Genomic DNA, 17,023 nt, shown 5'->3' with positions numbered 1-17,023 from the left:
TAAAGTTGGTCCCTGGTCCCTGAGGCTTACTAAGAGGTGGCCAGGAAAGGCACATGAACTTGACAAGGCACAGTTTAGGCCCTGAAGAAGGAAGAAAACAGCAAATCAAGTGGTCATACCTGTGAGGTAGTGCCTTTCCCAAGCCATCCCCCTTAGCTACAACACAGAGACTCAGCATTCTCTCAAAACTTTATTAGGTGGAGTTTGGGCAAGAGTTAACCCTGAAACAGTTGTCCACCTGGAAACAGGCTTTCACTGTGATGGAAGCAGATCTTTGATTTCTTTATAAGGGAGCTGACTGGCTGAACATCTCTGAGCCCTAGTTCAGATTTCCAACCCCAAATGGTTGGTCAGAAAAGACAACTCCCTAGAGCAGGACCAGACCCAAAGCAGAAGCTCCTGCTATGCGCAGACATATAGGCACCAGGCTGGACAGGCTTCTTCTGTTTCCAGATTAAGAATTTTTGGAAGGAGGACCAAGACAGATAACAAAAGGATCAGTTTTTCAAAAACAAGTATGAAGTAATTACAGGGGGAAAAACAATGGTTTACAGGGAGTGAGATAAGTCGTGATTCTTCATTGGTAGTGACACGGCCCCAAACCACCAGTCCTTCAGTGGCATACCCAACAGCCTACTGAGCTGGGGCCACATGGAAGGTGAGAAGGCAGAAAGGTGAGGGTGGGGCCTACTTGGCTATAGTAAGGGTGTCAAGACTGGGAGAGCACAATGTATGCTACCCGTAGCCACAGCCCAGCTCCTCCAGGCTTCTATCACATTTACAAATACATACATAAATACATTACATACAATAGTGGGTCTGCAAGGCAGGCTTCCCATAGAGGCTCAGCTGACAGAGTTGTCTCAGAATTCTAGGAAGGGCACCGGGCTCCCAGAAATGTGCTCCATGTGTTCTCTCCTGCCCAGAGTATACCCAACCCAAGAGCCCACCCTCTCCTTGTCAGGGTCTAGTTTGTCCAGTATGGAGAGTTGCCGTAGGTGGGTTTGGAGGCTTGAGACTTGGGCTGCAGGGAGCTGGGCTGACTGCGCTGACCAGAGCCACTCTGAGGAGGAAGAGGAGAAAAAGCTATAAAGGCTGGAACAGAACCCCACGCCCAAAGTGGGGAAGCTGCCTCCATCACTGCGCTCACCGGGGCATCCTGGGGTAGGTGGTGGTGCAGCAGCTGGGAGTGGGGCTGCTGGTGGGCTGGCATGATGTGCAGGAACGGGGCAGGTGCGTAGCCAGGGGCCGCTCCAGGAGCCAGGGGCCCGGTGGAGCCCAAGGCAGAGGGCAGACTGAAAGGTGGAGGAGTCCCTGCATGAAATCCCTGCTTGTCAAAAGTCTGTGGAATAAAAATGACAAAGAGAAGGTAAAGCTGAACTGCAGTTTTCTCCAATCTACCTGTGTACAAAGGTGGCTTTGTACAACCTCACCTGTGTCTTACTGTAGACAGAACCAGTCATATCAGGTAAGCCAGTGCCTGAAGATACCGATACTCCTTTGCCAGGCCCAGAACCAGTCGACTTGTTTGGTGCCTGAGATGAACCACCATAGCCACCCTTGGTGTAGTCACCTGATGCTGTCCCCTGGGTCAAATCATCATAACCTAGGGCAAAAGACACATGTGTAGGCTAAGCAGGTCTACCTGAGCATGTGCCCCCTCAGTCCTGGGGGTGTGCTGTGGTCCTTACCTGTGCTGTAAGTATGCTGCCCATAGCCACTGGCCTGCTGGAAAGGGGTTGGGGGAGTGCTGAGGGCCACACTGTGCTGTTTTGCTGAGGTTGGAGGGACCTGGTTGACAAACAGGTGAGGTTTGAGTGTAAGAATAAGGCAAAGAGGAGATCAGCCTTGGTTTGTTTGGGGCAAAACGAAGTCAGAACCAGAAAACCAGTATTTTCATAAGTGCAGTCATGATGAATCTAAAGGAGGTGGAGAATAGAATCTGACCTCTGAACAATCTTCAAAGGTTAGATGTAACCAAATGGGCTCGTGGCTACACTTATCTGTTGCTGACATTCTGGAAAACATGCCCAAAGTTGCAACCTTTGAGGAACCCACAGCCCAGAAAATGATCTGCAGAAATACTCACAAACATAGTGGGCCCATACTGGAAGGCACTGGGCACGCCTGTGTAGTAAGGAAGGCCGGTATAGCTGTAGCCAGGTGGCAGAGCAGGATTCAAAAAGGGCTGCTGGGCCGTGTGGTGGGTCTGAGATTGGCTCTGCTGTGCCTGAGCTGGTGTCGTTGGAGGTGCAGGGGATGCAGAGTCTCCTCGGCCAAACTTTGTGACGTCACCTAGAAGAACACTGACCCTTGTATCACCAGGGGAAAGGCCAGGCTAGCTGTTACAGACAGGAATAGCTCAAACTGCCAGCTCGAGTACTCACACCTTTAAAGACTGCCTCAGCCCTCCTCATCCATCTTCTGGCCCCATATGGCTAGCGAGGCCAGCCCATCACCTCCCCAACTCTTGCCCACTGAGCCAACTAACCTGAATATGGATTATTAGCTAGATTCCCATCTCGGCTGGCAAGGGCTGTGGGTGCTGCAAAGGGAATTCCATAGTAATCCTAGGAAAGACCAAGGAGACTCACTGAGCAATGGTCTCAGCCCACTTCCACAGAGAGCAGATCCAGCTGTCAGAACACATATACACACTCTGGGTGATGTCACACTCCCAGGACAGGCAGCCGTCCAGAGTGCTGCATGTACGACAATACCCGGGGTGTACTGCTCAGAACCCCTGCATTAGCTAATGTGGGCAGACTGCTAAATCCTAATGCCCTGGCCAGACGCAGCCAGCCTCACAACTCTTTTTACAGGACACACGGAGGCTTTGGCAAATGCCATGGGCCAAACCAACCCTGTAGGCCGTTTCTGTGTAAGAGACTAAACGAACGGCTATGGAAAAGGTAAAAGAAACTTAAAGAAGGGTAGAAAGCAGTGCTAGGCAGGCAAAAGACCATGGGTAATCTAGCATCTGCCAACTCAGTTAGCTCCAGCAACAGAGCTAAATGGCAGGTGAGAATGGCAGGTGCAAGGGTGCAAACCAAGGCTGCAGAAGTTGCACTCTGAGCATGAAGATGTCCTGCCCTGGCCCTTACCACCCAGGGCTCTGGGCTGCCGGAGCTCTGAGGTGAAGCTAGACAAGAACATGGGGAACGGTACGCACAGCCCTTAGGCTGCAAGTCTAGGCAAACTCCAGGAAAACAAGGGATCCTCAGCCAGAATTCTAAGAGGCACAAAGAATTATCCAAATGACAAGGAGCTTGCAGGAACTAGGTGGAGACAAAGGAGACTGGTAGGAATGAAGACCAGAAGGGGACCCCATCATATATGAGGAAATTCAAAGGCAGCAGTTTAGCCCCAAAGGAAGGCTAAACATGACCCAAGAAAAACTTCAAACAACTTTTAAAATGGAAAAAGGAGGGGCTGGAGAAATGACTCAGTGGTTAACCCACATGGTGTCTTACTGTCTAACTTCATTTGCAAGGATGATATCATCTGTCCCGTGATCATCAGCCACATGTGTGGCACATCTACTGAGTACTAGCCAAACTTGTGTGCACAGAAAATTAAAGTTAAAAGAGACTCATGGGTGTGGGTAGAGAGGCAAGAAAAACCCCTAAGGAAGGATGGGTCCAACTCTGAGTGTTACTTCAGGTGATCTTAGACTCTGCCCAGGGGTTCTTCTATGTCCTGTTAGACTCAGCAGGCCCTCAGCCTGCTCTCCCTCTGAAAGGACTGCAGTCGATGGAGGAGGTGCTACCTGCAGCTGTACACTATGGGCAGCCTGGCAGAAGACAGACAACACAGGGACGGGAGGGGTGTAGAGGAGGAGTGGCACTGCAGTAACCGCAGGCCGATAGCCCTACGCCTGGGCAGTCTCTTCCTCTGAGAACACGAAAGACCACACTGTGCATCTGTCACTAACATATTCCCTAGAGTATGAGGCTGCGACTGTCTACCCGGAGGGCAAGCCTACTCATGTAGAACAGGCCTGCCCCCTGCTGCCCTGCTTCTCTCCGAGGCTTTCCCACAGGATGCATTTCTTTATCCTTAGACCCAGAGTCAGAACACAGACCACCCTGGCCGAGGTGAGGCCGCAGCAGCGCTGCCATTGTGGACGCGGCCATGCAGGGAAGCGTGAGATAAAGAAAGCACCACATCCCCAAGCACAACCTGCAAGGCTGACATTGTACAAGTTTGTTCTGAGCCACGGTCTCAGGATGTAGCTAGGTTGGTCTTGGACTCGAGCCTGGTCTCTCAGATCCTGGGACTACAGGAGCATGCCTCCACGTTGAGTTGTTTTTAGTTTCTGGTTGTTTTTGTTTTGTTTTTAAATGGAGCAGAAAAATAATATATCTGGTACAAGCCACGGGTTATAGTGAGTGAACAGTCCCAAAGTCCCTCATTCTCCAGGGTTGAGCAATGACCTTTATCTGCCAAGACATCAGCCAAACCAAGAACATCACCACTGGTATGGGGGAGATCCGTAGCTGAGGATCCTGAGGGCCAAGCACAGTGGCTGTCAAGGAAGGAAGGAAGGGGCCTCTGAGTCTCAACTGCCACGGTCCTCACTAAGCCATCTGTCACTCACCATTGGCAGCCGTGACTGCAGCATCTGGAGCTCATCATAGCCATAGATCTGCAGGAGAATCAGTGCATATGTTAGTGACCACACGCTGCAGACACACTCAAAAATGGGACTTGGGTCAGGCGTTATAGGAAAAGATCCTACCTAAGTAGAGTCTAGAAGAAAAGGATACATCAGGTATGAGATGGACAGAAACAGGACTAACTCATAACCACTGTCAGGTGGGCCCGCCAGGTCCAGCCCTTAAGAGTTAGATCTTCCTGTTAGATCTACTCACCGGGTAAGCAGGAAGCAGCCCTCCAGGGCCCACGAGGTACTGATTGTGTAGCAGAGGAGGCACCCCTTGAGGCAGGTTTGGGGGTGCTTTGCCTACAAAGGGCAAAACAACACACAATGAACTACCCACTGCACAGTGAGACTCCTTGGCTGCTTGGGGGTGAAGGTGCAGGTCTGGAAGTTCACACTTGAGGTAAGGGACTTGGGGTACATACCTGAGGTCACCAAGGCTGTGGCCCTGGTACTGCTGCTAGGTATGCTCACAGTGGTCCCACCCAGGCACAGGCTGTTCACACTGCTCATGCTCCCGGGCAGGACCACCCCTGAGGATGGGGCACTTGGAGCAGAGGTTGCTGCTGTTGAGAAGGCAGCTGAGGATGGGGTGCTCTCCACGCTGGCATGCTGGCAAAACAAAAGCCAAGACATGTGAGTTTGACTGCAGGGAAGATGGATCTGGAACAGTCAGAATGACAGGCAGTAGCCAATGCCAGTACTTGTTGACTGTAATAAGTTGAGGGAACCACACTGTAACATTTACTTAGTGGCAAGGCCAGATCCAGCCATCAGGACAGTGATACTGTCTCAAGACAATCCAACCAACCAAGCTACCTATAAGGGTACTTATTGCTCTTCTAGAGGGGGAGTGTCTGGGCCCCCACCCCAGTACCACAAGAAGAGCAGGCTGCAGGCATAACTAGTCTCAGGGAAAGGGCAGGCAGCTTTCCAAGGATGGGAAGCAAAAACAAAGGACGAGATATCCAAAATCCCTTAACAATGCTGTCTGAGACAGACAGAAAAGATATATGAATACAGAAACAAAACTATCAGGGGTGAAGAAAATGGCTGGGTGGTACGGCTCTTACAGAAGATCTAGCTTTTATTTCAAACACCCATATCAGAAGGCTCACAACTAAGTATAATTCCAACTCCACAGGATTCCAATACCCTATGGGTATACACACACAAAAGATGAATGCACACATATAAATAAAAAGAGTGCTGTAGAGAGGGTACAGTGATGAAAACCACAGACTGCTCTTACTGACCTAGGTTTGGTCCTGGGCATATACTTGGTGTCTCATAACTATCTGTAGCTTTAAATCCAGGGAACCTGATACACTCTTCCTTGCCTTCTACACAGTGCGCATATGAATGTGGGCAAACACTAATTCACATTAATGCATTTACATGTTTAAAGGAGATAAATTAAGGGCATTCCCTAGCTGATAGTTCCACCTTGAAACTTCCTTGGCCTGAACTTCTTGACCTTCTAAAAACTTCTTCCCTCAAACTTTCTATCTCTAAGCATGAGAGAATCTGAAGGCTGATTAAAGCATACATCTACTATTAGCAAAGCCCCCACAATGTTAACACAATAGGATGCAATTAATTATATCTTTTAGGCCAAGAGACAGGACAATTAAAGATATCTGCAGACAGGAATTAGAAACAAACCTATTGGCAACAAAGCATCAAGTAAAAGACCAAGAAATAAACCGTCCCTGCTGACCAGATGTGTCCTACAATGAAAGAGCACTCTCCACATCCTTGAGATCAAGCACATGCCCATCTTACAAGAGAAAGCACAGGGTTCTAAGGCATTGAACCATGACACTCTGGATCAGTCTCAGATCACAGTTAACCAATTTCCCAGTTAACCGTCTGGGTACACTGAGCAGAAGGGGTGAGCACTTACAGTGTGTGGCGTGCTTGTAGAGCGCGTTGTATGTGCAGAGGACAAGCTGTTCTGGTGGCTAGAGAGGGAGCTACAAGATAAAAACAGCACCACATGTCCAAACAAGTGCACTTATCCACAGAAGCAATACTTGTCTGGTCTCACAGGCTATAATCAAAATCAATTCTATCCCTAAAGACACCTGGACATAGACTTTATGCCCATAGATTCCTGTGGCAAAGTCCTCCTGGTGGTCAGAACTGACCTACAGGGTGATTCACTAGAACATACCTGATATATCTTGGCGTCAATAAATTATAACCTTTTTTGGGGGGATAGGGGTATATTGTCAAACCAGAAATGCACCTGGAAAGCTCAGAACACTGCCGGTCAAGAGAGGTTCTATGCATGTATGGCCAAAAACTAAGAGTCAAGCATGAATTCCATCAGATTCTGAGCTCCAACCAAACATTTTCACTCTGAACTAAATGGATCAAGAACTCTACCCAGAAGGTCTGGATGATAAGTTAACCCCTTTCCTTGCACCCTATTCAAATAATATACCTCTGGAATCAGGACAAACCTAAGTCAGATACTTAAAAATCACTCTTACTCTGTTAAGGTGGATGGGCTAAGAACTGAGCACAGGACAGGCATTAAGTATGTGCTTGTGGTTCCTCTGCTTCCCAGGAGACCTCAGCGGTTTTCATTCCTAGTGACTTTGGGATGTGACCAGGCCAAACCCAAAGCCATGCCCAAAGATCGGGCTCTACATGATACACCCCAGAGGCAACATGTGGCTTCTGTTCATGGCATGTGTTTGACAAGAGCCCACAAGTCTCCACCAGTTTCTTTTCTCATTGTGACTTACATACCTGCTGAGCTGAGAAAGAGGACTGCTGGACAGTTCCCCAGATGGGGTCAAGGAGGACAAAGTGGCAGTGTGCTGGGACGAGGAGGGCAGAAGTACAGTGCAGGATGCGGGGCTGGGAAGGGAGCTCACGGACGGGAGGGGAGAAGGGTCTGTCTTCTTTGGAGCTGGAACGGATGAAGTAGCTGTAAGACATGTATCTCTTTAGCTCCGGATGCATTCCTCAGTACAGGAGACACAGGCAGTGTCTAGCCACACGCAGTACAGCATGTTATGTTTCCTAGCACAGTGAACACGTATGTCATCAGACAGCTCTATTTCTCACAGATAAGACTACAGAACCAGATGTGATAAGTTTGGACAAAGAACAGAAAATGACACCTTTATATTGTCTTGATGCAGACATATTTCTCCCATTTCCAGGCACTCGAAACAAACACCCAGAAAAGATGGGCACAATTTGATGTGTACATAGTGAGACAAATTTCCTTCCAAAAGCATGTGTGAGGAAGTGAGGAGCAGATGTGCAAGGCCCCCTCGACACTTCCATCCACTTGGCACCAGTGAAGGCACAGGTTGTCAAGAGTGCAGGAGCACCTCAGGGCAATGTGGAAAGGTCTGTTCATCTCAACTCTGCAGGAAGAATTCATACCAGCACATACTTGCAAATGCACAGTAGCAACTTTCTTGGTTTTTGTTTCAAAAGATTAATCACAGAGCACAGATTATAAAGGTTTTATGTTTCAGAGACGACATGGACACAATTAATGACCTCAGAAAAGACTCAGCATCATCATCATCCACACGTATAAATCAGATATGTGCTTGGAACAACCATCGCCTTTCCCTCTTGTTGACATCCCCGTGAGGACGTACAACAGGAAGAGAAAGATGAACATAGTCCAGCCTGCAGTTTGGTCAACTCACATTTTTCTGAGACAAGAGCTTCATGTAGCACAGGCCAACCTTGAACTCTCTAAGTAATGGAGGATGACTCTGAACTCCCGAAAGCTAGAGTTGCACTGTGAACCCTTTACTCTTTTTACCCTGTTGGGAGAAGGGGGTGTTCTTTACTCTTTTAGATACAGGGTCTCAACTCACTATGTAATAAGCATGAAATTCTGATTCTCCTGCCTTCCAAATGCTACTATTACAGGCTTCCATAGGTAGAGCTCAGAGCTGTGTGTGTGATAGGCACTCTACTGACTGAGCTAATATTAAATGTTAATACTGTTTGTTGCTAGCAGGATAGTGTGGTGGCAGAAATTAGGCACCTGTAAAATAAGTTGAGAAGGGCTATGAGAATTCAACTAAAGAGAAGATCTCCAAGTGAGAGACAGACTGTAGAGGACAGAAACAGTATGATGGGTATTTTAGTGAGTACTTGTGAGAAGGAAGATAGCGGCGTAACAAGTAGAAGGAGTGGACACTGAGGCTAGGATACGAATAATTAGGGTTACAGAGGATGGGCATTGGGTCATGTGGAAGAACAGCAATGATTCAATCCATTGTGGGTCATGGAGGAGGAATGGGCTGTAATTTTTTGCAACTGGGCTTTTCAGCCATTTCAGCCTCAATCAATCTGACAGAATTCTGGAGAGAATTACTCAGTTAATGTTGATTAATTCATAACCTTGGAATAGAACTAGTATTTTTTTAGGGATCATGTAAGAAGGATCACTAGTTAGCCAGGTAGGGGTAGCATATGTCTTTAGTCTTTAATCCTAGTACTTAGAAGCAGAGGCAGGCTAATCTCTGAGTTCAAGGCTAGCCTGGTCTACAGAGCAAATCCCAGGTAGCAAGGCCACACAAAGAAACTCTGTCTCAGAAACACACAAAAAACAAACAAGAACAACAAAATGTTTAAGTCTTCTAACAGGATTCTGAGAATGAAACTGGTTCGTAAAGAAACTCGATGAAGACACACACAAAGCACTCCACCCCAAATTCAGAGCCCAAAAGGTACCTCCATGACTCATGGATGACTTTATAAAAGGTCCACAGAGAAGTATTCTCTCAAGGAACAACAGGAAGGGGAAGAGAGAGTGTGGCTAGAGAAGAGAACCTGTTAGCCACACTCTGGGATTCCCAGATGAGCCTGAAGTTGAGTGGATACAACTACCTATAAAAAGTGGTTTTGGGATATGGTAGCAAGCATCCTTAATCCTGGTACTCAGGAGGCAGAGGCAACCACAGCTTTCACAAATTCCAGGTCAACATGGTCTACATGGCCAGCTGGCGCCAAGAGTGAGACTTCAAAAATAAACAAGTGGTTTCCAGGGGACATATGCAAGTACCGGCTTTGGAGTACTAACCACCAACCAACTGGGGCTCTCCGCATTATATTAGCCACATCTCTCTGGTCTCCACTTGCCACAACAAAATAGACACTTACCATCTGCAGCGTGCTGACTTCGGCCACCACCATGTCCATTCTACAAAAAACAGAGAAAGAGTTAACACACAGACATGCCCAGACAAACACCAGGATGACTCTCGATTGGGACGAGAGTGAGTGTGTGTCATTTAGGTACCAGCCAAAGCTGGAAGAAGGTCTTGGAGTTACAGGTGATTGTGAGCTGCCTGAGGCTGGTGCAGAAAGGGTTCTAAACACCGAAACACCTCTCCAGACTCTACCTTCTTCATTCTTTTGTTTTGTTTAAAAATAAAAATATGAACATAAGTGAGGAGAGGCAATACAACTAGCTTTAATATATCATGAGAAGTAGGCATTTTGAAAACCAGAATCAGAATTTAGGGAAGAAAAGTACAAAGGCTAAAAGCATGTGTAAAACAATTATCAAGTCGTTAAACCATATAAGGAAGATGAAGTCCCAATATAAGTATGACACGTTCCATTTTTCATGCAAATTCTGTAATGCAAATAATATAATTCTAATATATATACAAATTCTAAATAACATAAATATATATTATAGAAAGAGTAACTTCCCTAGCAGGGACCATCAACCATTGAGCAATATTTCTATGAGAAATGAGATGTGATCTTAAGATGCAGCTTTATTGAAGGTGATAGTACAGAGGAAGTTTTGACTATGTTGTCCACAAAATAAAGAACCTAAAGCAACCGGCTTGAACATAGCCGTGATGCCATGATGGACTAAAACAGGGATCTGTACATACAGACAGCGGCCTCCACAGACGGGGAGGACCCGAGTGTGCACCTGGCAGTACACTCAGACACCGTCCCCAGAAAGGGAAGAAAAGCTGAGATACCTTTTATATAAAGAAATGGAGAGATGGCGTAGCAGCGTTTGCTGCTCTTCCAGAGGATTTGTATTTGGTTCCCAGCACCCATATGGTGGCCCACAGTTTATAACTCCAGTTTTAGGGGATCCATCACACCCAGCTTGGCAGACTGGGTGAGGCCTTCATGCCACTCCTCTAGAGCTCCAGTCTACAGCTGCTTGCCAACCCCCCAAACCTATGCCTCGTCCCTCTTTTCCATCTGCCTCCTCCCAGCAGCTGACAAGATTTATACCTTGTCTGTCCTGTTGCTTTCCTCTCAAACTCCAACAAAATTTTGAGACGGTTTGAACAGATGGCCAGTATGGGTGGACCAAGCTATTCTCAGAAGCAGTAAGTTAGTAAACAAAAATCCCAGTACTGGAAAAGCTGGATACCCATTTAGGTCCCTGAGGTCCCCAAATACAACACAAGCAACCACCATTACTGCTGATGGGTCTCACTAGAGCTCATTCTAAGACCTTATTGCTACAGCTCCACATGACAGACAGCAAGTGGATCTGGCTAGAAAACCTCTTATCTACTGGCTAGCCCTCAAGGTGTTGGGAGAAAAGTATCATTAACAGCCTCACTTAGCTGTGAACCTTGTATGTAACAGCTCAGCCTACTGGTTAGTAATGCAAGGCAGTTAATGGAGGTAAGCAATGCTTTCTGGCCGGATTCGATGACTGTCCCACAGCAGACGGTTCATGCCTAGCACTGTAGGCTTCATCAAAAGCCAGTGTCTGAGGAGGAAAGTACTGCTGATTCTGATAAATGGCACGATGTGCCCATCAAATTAGTCCCTGAAGTACTATGTTGGGCCAGTAGGAAGGCTCTTCGAGTAAAGGCACCAGCTGCCAAGCATGACAAATGCCCTGTGTTAGATCCCTGAGACACACAAAATGAAAAGAGAGTTAATTCCTGTAAGTTGTCCTCTTGCTTCCACATGTATGCAACGCACAGACACAAACACCCCCAACACACACACACACACACACACACACACACACACACACAAATAAACTAAAATTTAAAGCATAATTTGCCAAACTGTACACTAACTTCTAAGCAAGATAGTCTAAGAAAAGAAACCCCAAAGAACCACTTACAGCAACAGAGCCTAGAGTTGAGTCTGGTGGGCTTGCAGAGCTTTGGTATGCAATCCTGGTATGCACAGAACTCTGGTCGTAAGAGGAAGCAGTTGTTACTGGGCTGGTGGAGCTGACAGACGAGCTGGTCAGAGTAGAGGAGGTAATGACTGAGGTTGTGTAGGTGGGGTTCTGTACAGCACTGGTCATTGGAAAAGAGGCATTCAAGGGCTCACTGTAAAGAGAACACAGGATTAGACATACACTGCTGTCTTCTGACAGCTTCAGTAAAAAGACAAAATCAGTTCAGTATCATATTCTAAACTAAAGTGACACTATCCACAAATGTACACTACAGTCTTTATCAGATATTACCTCCAGTCACAGGAAAAAAACATGCATGTATGTATGTATGTATGTATGTATGTATGTATGTATGTATGTATGTATGTATATGTGTGTGTGTGTGTATCAAATCTTTCTATTTGCAAAACATTCCACTGAAAATAGTGTAGGGAAGCAGGTGAGAAGTTGGGTACATCCTTGACTACCAGGGTGTGTGAGTGCTGTTGCTACTGTGCAAACCTGGGGGCTGCCAGGTGGTTATCACATGATTCAATAATTCCACTACTAGGAACACTGTAACAGAGCATAAGCCAAAAGAGAAAAGAACCTAAATATCTACAAACTATAAATGTGCCGCATCTGCTCAGTGAAATGACTGGCCTTTGAAAACTTTAAGTAAAAGAGGCACAAACGCCACATTTTACATGACTCTGGTCACATGAAACATCCACATCAGACAAGTTGTGATACACACTTTATCTGTCAAAGGGTAGCAAGGAGCAAGAAAAACAAGTGAGGGCCATGGCAGACTCTGAAACTACACAGTTGGGAGCTGCAAACCACCTTGATGGCCTCACCAAACCCTTGACTCCATTTTGTTTGCTTTGTAAAGAAAGGATTATATTCAGTCACAATCGAAGAAATGAGTGTATACCTTAAAGACTTCGGGTACAAGCTGATAGAAATCTGATTACTATTCTCACTGGCTGAAGCTGTTGATCCAAACTCAGAGAGAGATGGCTCTGATCCAAATTCTAGGGCCCCAAACTGAACATTCAGCCCTGTGATGTCTGCAGACCCCGGCATTTCCACTGCAGACACGGGAACCTACAAAAGCAGAGCTCATCAGTGACAGAGGGCAGGGACTTCAGTCCTCACAGCCTTACAAAAGACTCAAACAAGTCACTTCCTTGGGCTACACTGGCAAGAACTAATGAGAAAAAGGAAAGGAATAGAAATAGAACCTTTAAACAGTGAGGGAATAGAGCAAATAACTTAATGGTCCACGTAACTATTGCAAATGGCTTCCGAGTTGTTGGGGAAGATGTCAGGAGAGTTAGTAGATGAGGATACTCTGCTCCTTTCAGGGAAGCACCAGTGCCAAAAGCATTATCTGCTCAGGTAATCACACATCCAACCATGAGGTACCACACACAAAAACAACAGCACTTTGAATCACACTCGCAGGTCTACTGTGACTCCCAAAGCAATTGCTGTGCTTGAAGACACTCCTGGCTCTGATGAGGACACTGTGGCACAGTGCTGTTCTAATACTTATTTACATGGACCGCCTACCTTAGAAGCTGGAGGAGCCCGGCGCTTAGGGAGTTTAACGTGTTTGGGCTGTGGCTGGTGGGCAGATACAATGTTTTCCACAGCCATGGTAGGAAGCTGCAAAAGTCTGTTGACAGTAGAAGGACCATCTCCAGGTGTTGCTTCTCGGTGTTTTGCCTGAGAAGGAAAGGACTCCAAACCAGGGGGAACACTGACTGCCGGGGCCTGTTGTTGTCGCTGGCTCAACTGGCTGAGAACTGGAGATGGTTCAGGCTGAGATTTGAAGTCTAAAAATGTAGAAGGAAAACAAGTGGCAGTGAGCTGTAATTCTGCAGCACATTTACCCTGACTTTCAGGTTTTCTGAATTATCTACTTGAGAAGAGCAGGAAACAGTAGGCAAGGAAAAACACACATACACTTGGTAACTGGAAAGGTGCCTAAATGATCTGTTCCCATGTGGAGAGAAGACACGATGTAGAGATATCCATGCTACACACCAGTTCATTAGGTGAGGATACAATATCAATTCTGGTGTGTGTGCGTGTGCAAAACCAGAGCCCAACTGGAAATGTTTTCCAGAGTTGCTCTCTACTTTATGTTGTTGAGACAAAGCCTCTCACTGAACCTGGAGGAACTCAGCATTCAGCTAACTTGGCTGGCTTGAGCTCCAAGGGTTCTGCTGTCTTCCTCCTCAATGCTAGAACTACAAATGTGTGTCACTGTACACAGCTTTGACACAGATGATCCACCTTATACAACATGCACTTAACAAACTGAACAGTCTCCCCAGCCACCAATTTGGTACACCTTAAAAAGCTATTTTGACTACTATACATAATGTGTAGATAATGTTACAAAACTATAAGCTTCCTGACTATCAAAGACACGGACATAGCATCTGTCTTAGTTTCACACAATTTATTTTTGGAAGCCACAGCATGTTCATGCACACTGGCTTCTTCCCTCATTGTTAGGACACTAAACTCAGTCTATTGTTTTTAAACTGGAATTATATGAATAAACTATGAAAAACAAAGTTATAATGAATGAGTATACCAGGCATTTCTCAATACAAGATCAATTGTTAGAATATGTCAATTATAACTTTCTAATTTAAAAAGAAAAAATAAAAGTAGCACATCCCATCAAAATAAGTTCATTTCAACTCAGAACAAGGCATGTGTCAAAGGCTTCATACAGAAACAACATATGTCTATCTTTAAATTTCTCTTTTCATTAATTATATGGGAAAGCTAACAGCCAATACACTAACTAGTAAGACTGGCCTACCGTGCTTACAATATCTACAAACATGGTTTGTGCTTAACATTGTTTCCCTTTATCAAATTTGTAATTATGCTGTCTGTCAGGCAAAGGTGCCTATGAATGAATACAGCTTCCACTAGAACGGAAACAGTGGCTCTTGCATGCATCCCTTGAGTAGAGAAAGTCATTTCGTGATGCACAGAAATCTGCCTGTCATGCAAGTATGCAATCAACTCTAGGACTGAAATAACCCCACCACCCCTTCCCTCAGCTTTCACATGAGTATATGTGGAAAATGAAGGCTTAATGTTACAAGGGATTTCTGGTAGACATTCTGTTTAGAAAACATCAACTTCACACATGCTCCCTTCACAATAAGGAGTAAAGCCATGAGTTTAATCCCAGCACTTACGAGGCAGAGGCAGGTGGATTTCTTTGAGTTCAAGGCCAGCCCGGTCTACAGTCATTATTTTTTATGTGTATAGGTGTATACCTTGATGGGTACATCTATAGATAGGTATATCTGTGTATCCTATCTATAGATGTACCCATCAAGGCCAGGAGAGAGCACGGGATTACCTGAAACAGGCGTGACAAAGAGCTGTGAGCATCAGCCTGTGGATACTGGGATTCCACCCTGGAGAATCAACCAGGACTTTTAACTACGAATTCACCTCACTAGCCTCAATTGCTTAAATTTTTGTTTGCCTTTTTTTTTTTTTTTTTTTTTTTTTTTTTGACAGGGTCTCACTATATAGTCCTGGCCAACCTAGAACTCAGAATCTAGACCAGCCTGGGCTCAAATTGATGGAGATCAGTTTGCCTACCAAGAGCTGAGATCAGAGGTATGTCACAAGCAGTCTGTACTGGCTTGTGCTTGATTTTTGAAGCAGACTCTCATTCTATACCCTAGGTTGGTCTCAAACATATAGATATCCTCCCACCTCCACCTTCTGAGTGCTGGGATTACAGATAGGAGCCATCATACAGTATTTTTGCTCTTGTCTTCTAGCTGGGCATCTACCTATTCCTGTTAATCACACGCAGACACTATATTAAGTCTGCTGACTTAATTTTCCAAAGCTGCATGTATTCTCATAGACTCTTGACAAGTCCCTCCATACTGTTCACATACAACACGCTCTGATTTGGACTTACTGTAACAAGCCAGCTCAGAAAACATCCACTTACCCAAATGACTGAGGACTGAGGGCTGGGACGATGAGGTCTTTAGGTCCCAAGCAGCAGAGGTGGCAGGAGGGCTTGCACTGTCGTTCTGCTGTGCGCTTGAAGCGGCAGGGAACGGGCTCAAACCTGGTGGTTTCAACTTATCCAAAATCTGGGAGTTGGAGATGTTTGCCATTTTTGATTGAGCCAGCTCTCCAAATCCTGAGCCAAGGACAGATGACTTTAAAGAAATAGAAAGAGAACAAGCCCTTAGTTTTGATCCCAGGCTTGCAAACACACATCTTCAGAAGGAAGAACACTGCAGCTGGATCATCTGACAGCTCAACCTCGCTTTAGAGAGAAGTCCATGAAGAAATGTCACTATGCCTTAACAGTCACTAAATAAAACTACATCCCTCCCTGATTCTGATGTGAGGTTAAGACAACAGAAACAAATACAGCAGACTTAGAACAAACTACTTGTTTTATTTTAGTAATGATTTGCTGCTTTTAATTCATGGGTGCTCAGAACCAAACTGCAGGAGCAGTTAAGTGTTCTCATCTGCTGGGCCTTCTGTCCAACTCCAAAGCAAACTTTTAAAAAACAAACAAGTAAAAGACAAAAGCGTACTGGGTGCTCCTGCTCCATTGTAAAAGCGGGCAGTCCTGTGCTCGGATGACATCAACCATCCCATAACTAAGCAAAAGCAAAAGCAATGCTCTGTCCGCCAGAGAATGTGTATCTCAGAGGAAGCTGAATCAAAGAAGAGTCAGCTGTTATTTCTACTGTCAATATTCTTTCCCCTTTGGTTTTCCAAGTCAGGGTTTCTCTATGTAGCGCGTCTGACCTGTATCTCACTGTAAGCCAGAATGGGCTCAAATCACAGAGATCCACTTGCTTCTGTCTCACACTTCTGTCTCACAAGTGCTGGTATTAAAGGTATGTGACACCACACCTGGCTATTATCAATATTCTAAGGTCTAGAGTATACCAGTTAGAAAATTTTGAGTCCCCCAGAGCAGATACTGGGTCATAGGCAGCCAATCCCATCAAATCATAGCTCCTGCCTGCATGGAGCCCATCCGGCTCAAGTCCACCCAAATGTCACTCTTCGTGCTGACACAGCACCCATCATCCATCTACTCTGATCAAACACACTTTCACTGTAGTCACTGCTTTGCTCTCTGCAACACTCAGTACGGGTCTTTGAAT

General features: G+C 45.8%; 1 protein-coding gene across 4 annotated transcripts in view; it reads right to left on the bottom strand.

The window, feature by feature from the left end:
* Positions 1–481: 481 nt before the first annotated feature.
* The window catches only part of UBAP2 (ubiquitin associated protein 2), a 71,525-nt gene continuing 54,983 nt past the window's right edge, over positions 482–17,023 (bottom strand). For 3 of the 4 annotated variants that reach the window (XM_080939980.1, XM_080939977.1, XM_080939979.1), the window contains 16 exons: positions 15,835–16,051; positions 13,398–13,663; positions 12,757–12,929; positions 11,778–11,991; positions 9,815–9,854; positions 7,424–7,604; positions 6,570–6,639; positions 5,089–5,275; positions 4,875–4,966; positions 4,601–4,648; positions 2,492–2,570; positions 2,090–2,295; positions 1,692–1,791; positions 1,434–1,606; positions 1,151–1,342; positions 482–1,063 (listed from right to left, as the gene is read on the bottom strand). In XM_080939980.1, coding sequence (XP_080796106.1) covers positions 968–1,063; positions 1,151–1,342; positions 1,434–1,606; positions 1,692–1,791; positions 2,090–2,295; positions 2,492–2,570; positions 4,601–4,648; positions 4,875–4,966; positions 5,089–5,275; positions 6,570–6,639; positions 7,424–7,604; positions 9,815–9,854; positions 11,778–11,991; positions 12,757–12,929; positions 13,398–13,663; positions 15,835–16,051 — 2,334 coding nt within the window. In that variant the 3' untranslated portion in view covers positions 482–967. The remainder of the gene's footprint in view (positions 1,064–1,150; positions 1,343–1,433; positions 1,607–1,691; positions 1,792–2,089; positions 2,296–2,491; positions 2,571–4,600; positions 4,649–4,874; positions 4,967–5,088; positions 5,276–6,569; positions 6,640–7,423; positions 7,605–9,814; positions 9,855–11,777; positions 11,992–12,756; positions 12,930–13,397; positions 13,664–15,834; positions 16,052–17,023) is intronic. The other variant, XM_080939978.1, reaches the window with a different exon arrangement.

Source organism: Micromys minutus (genome assembly GCF_963924665.1).
Source record: "Micromys minutus genome assembly, chromosome: 28".
Taxonomy (NCBI): Eukaryota; Metazoa; Chordata; class Mammalia; order Rodentia; family Muridae; genus Micromys; species Micromys minutus.
Note: the sequence above shows the minus strand (reverse complement) of the source record. Positions and strands in the feature narration are given on the sequence as shown.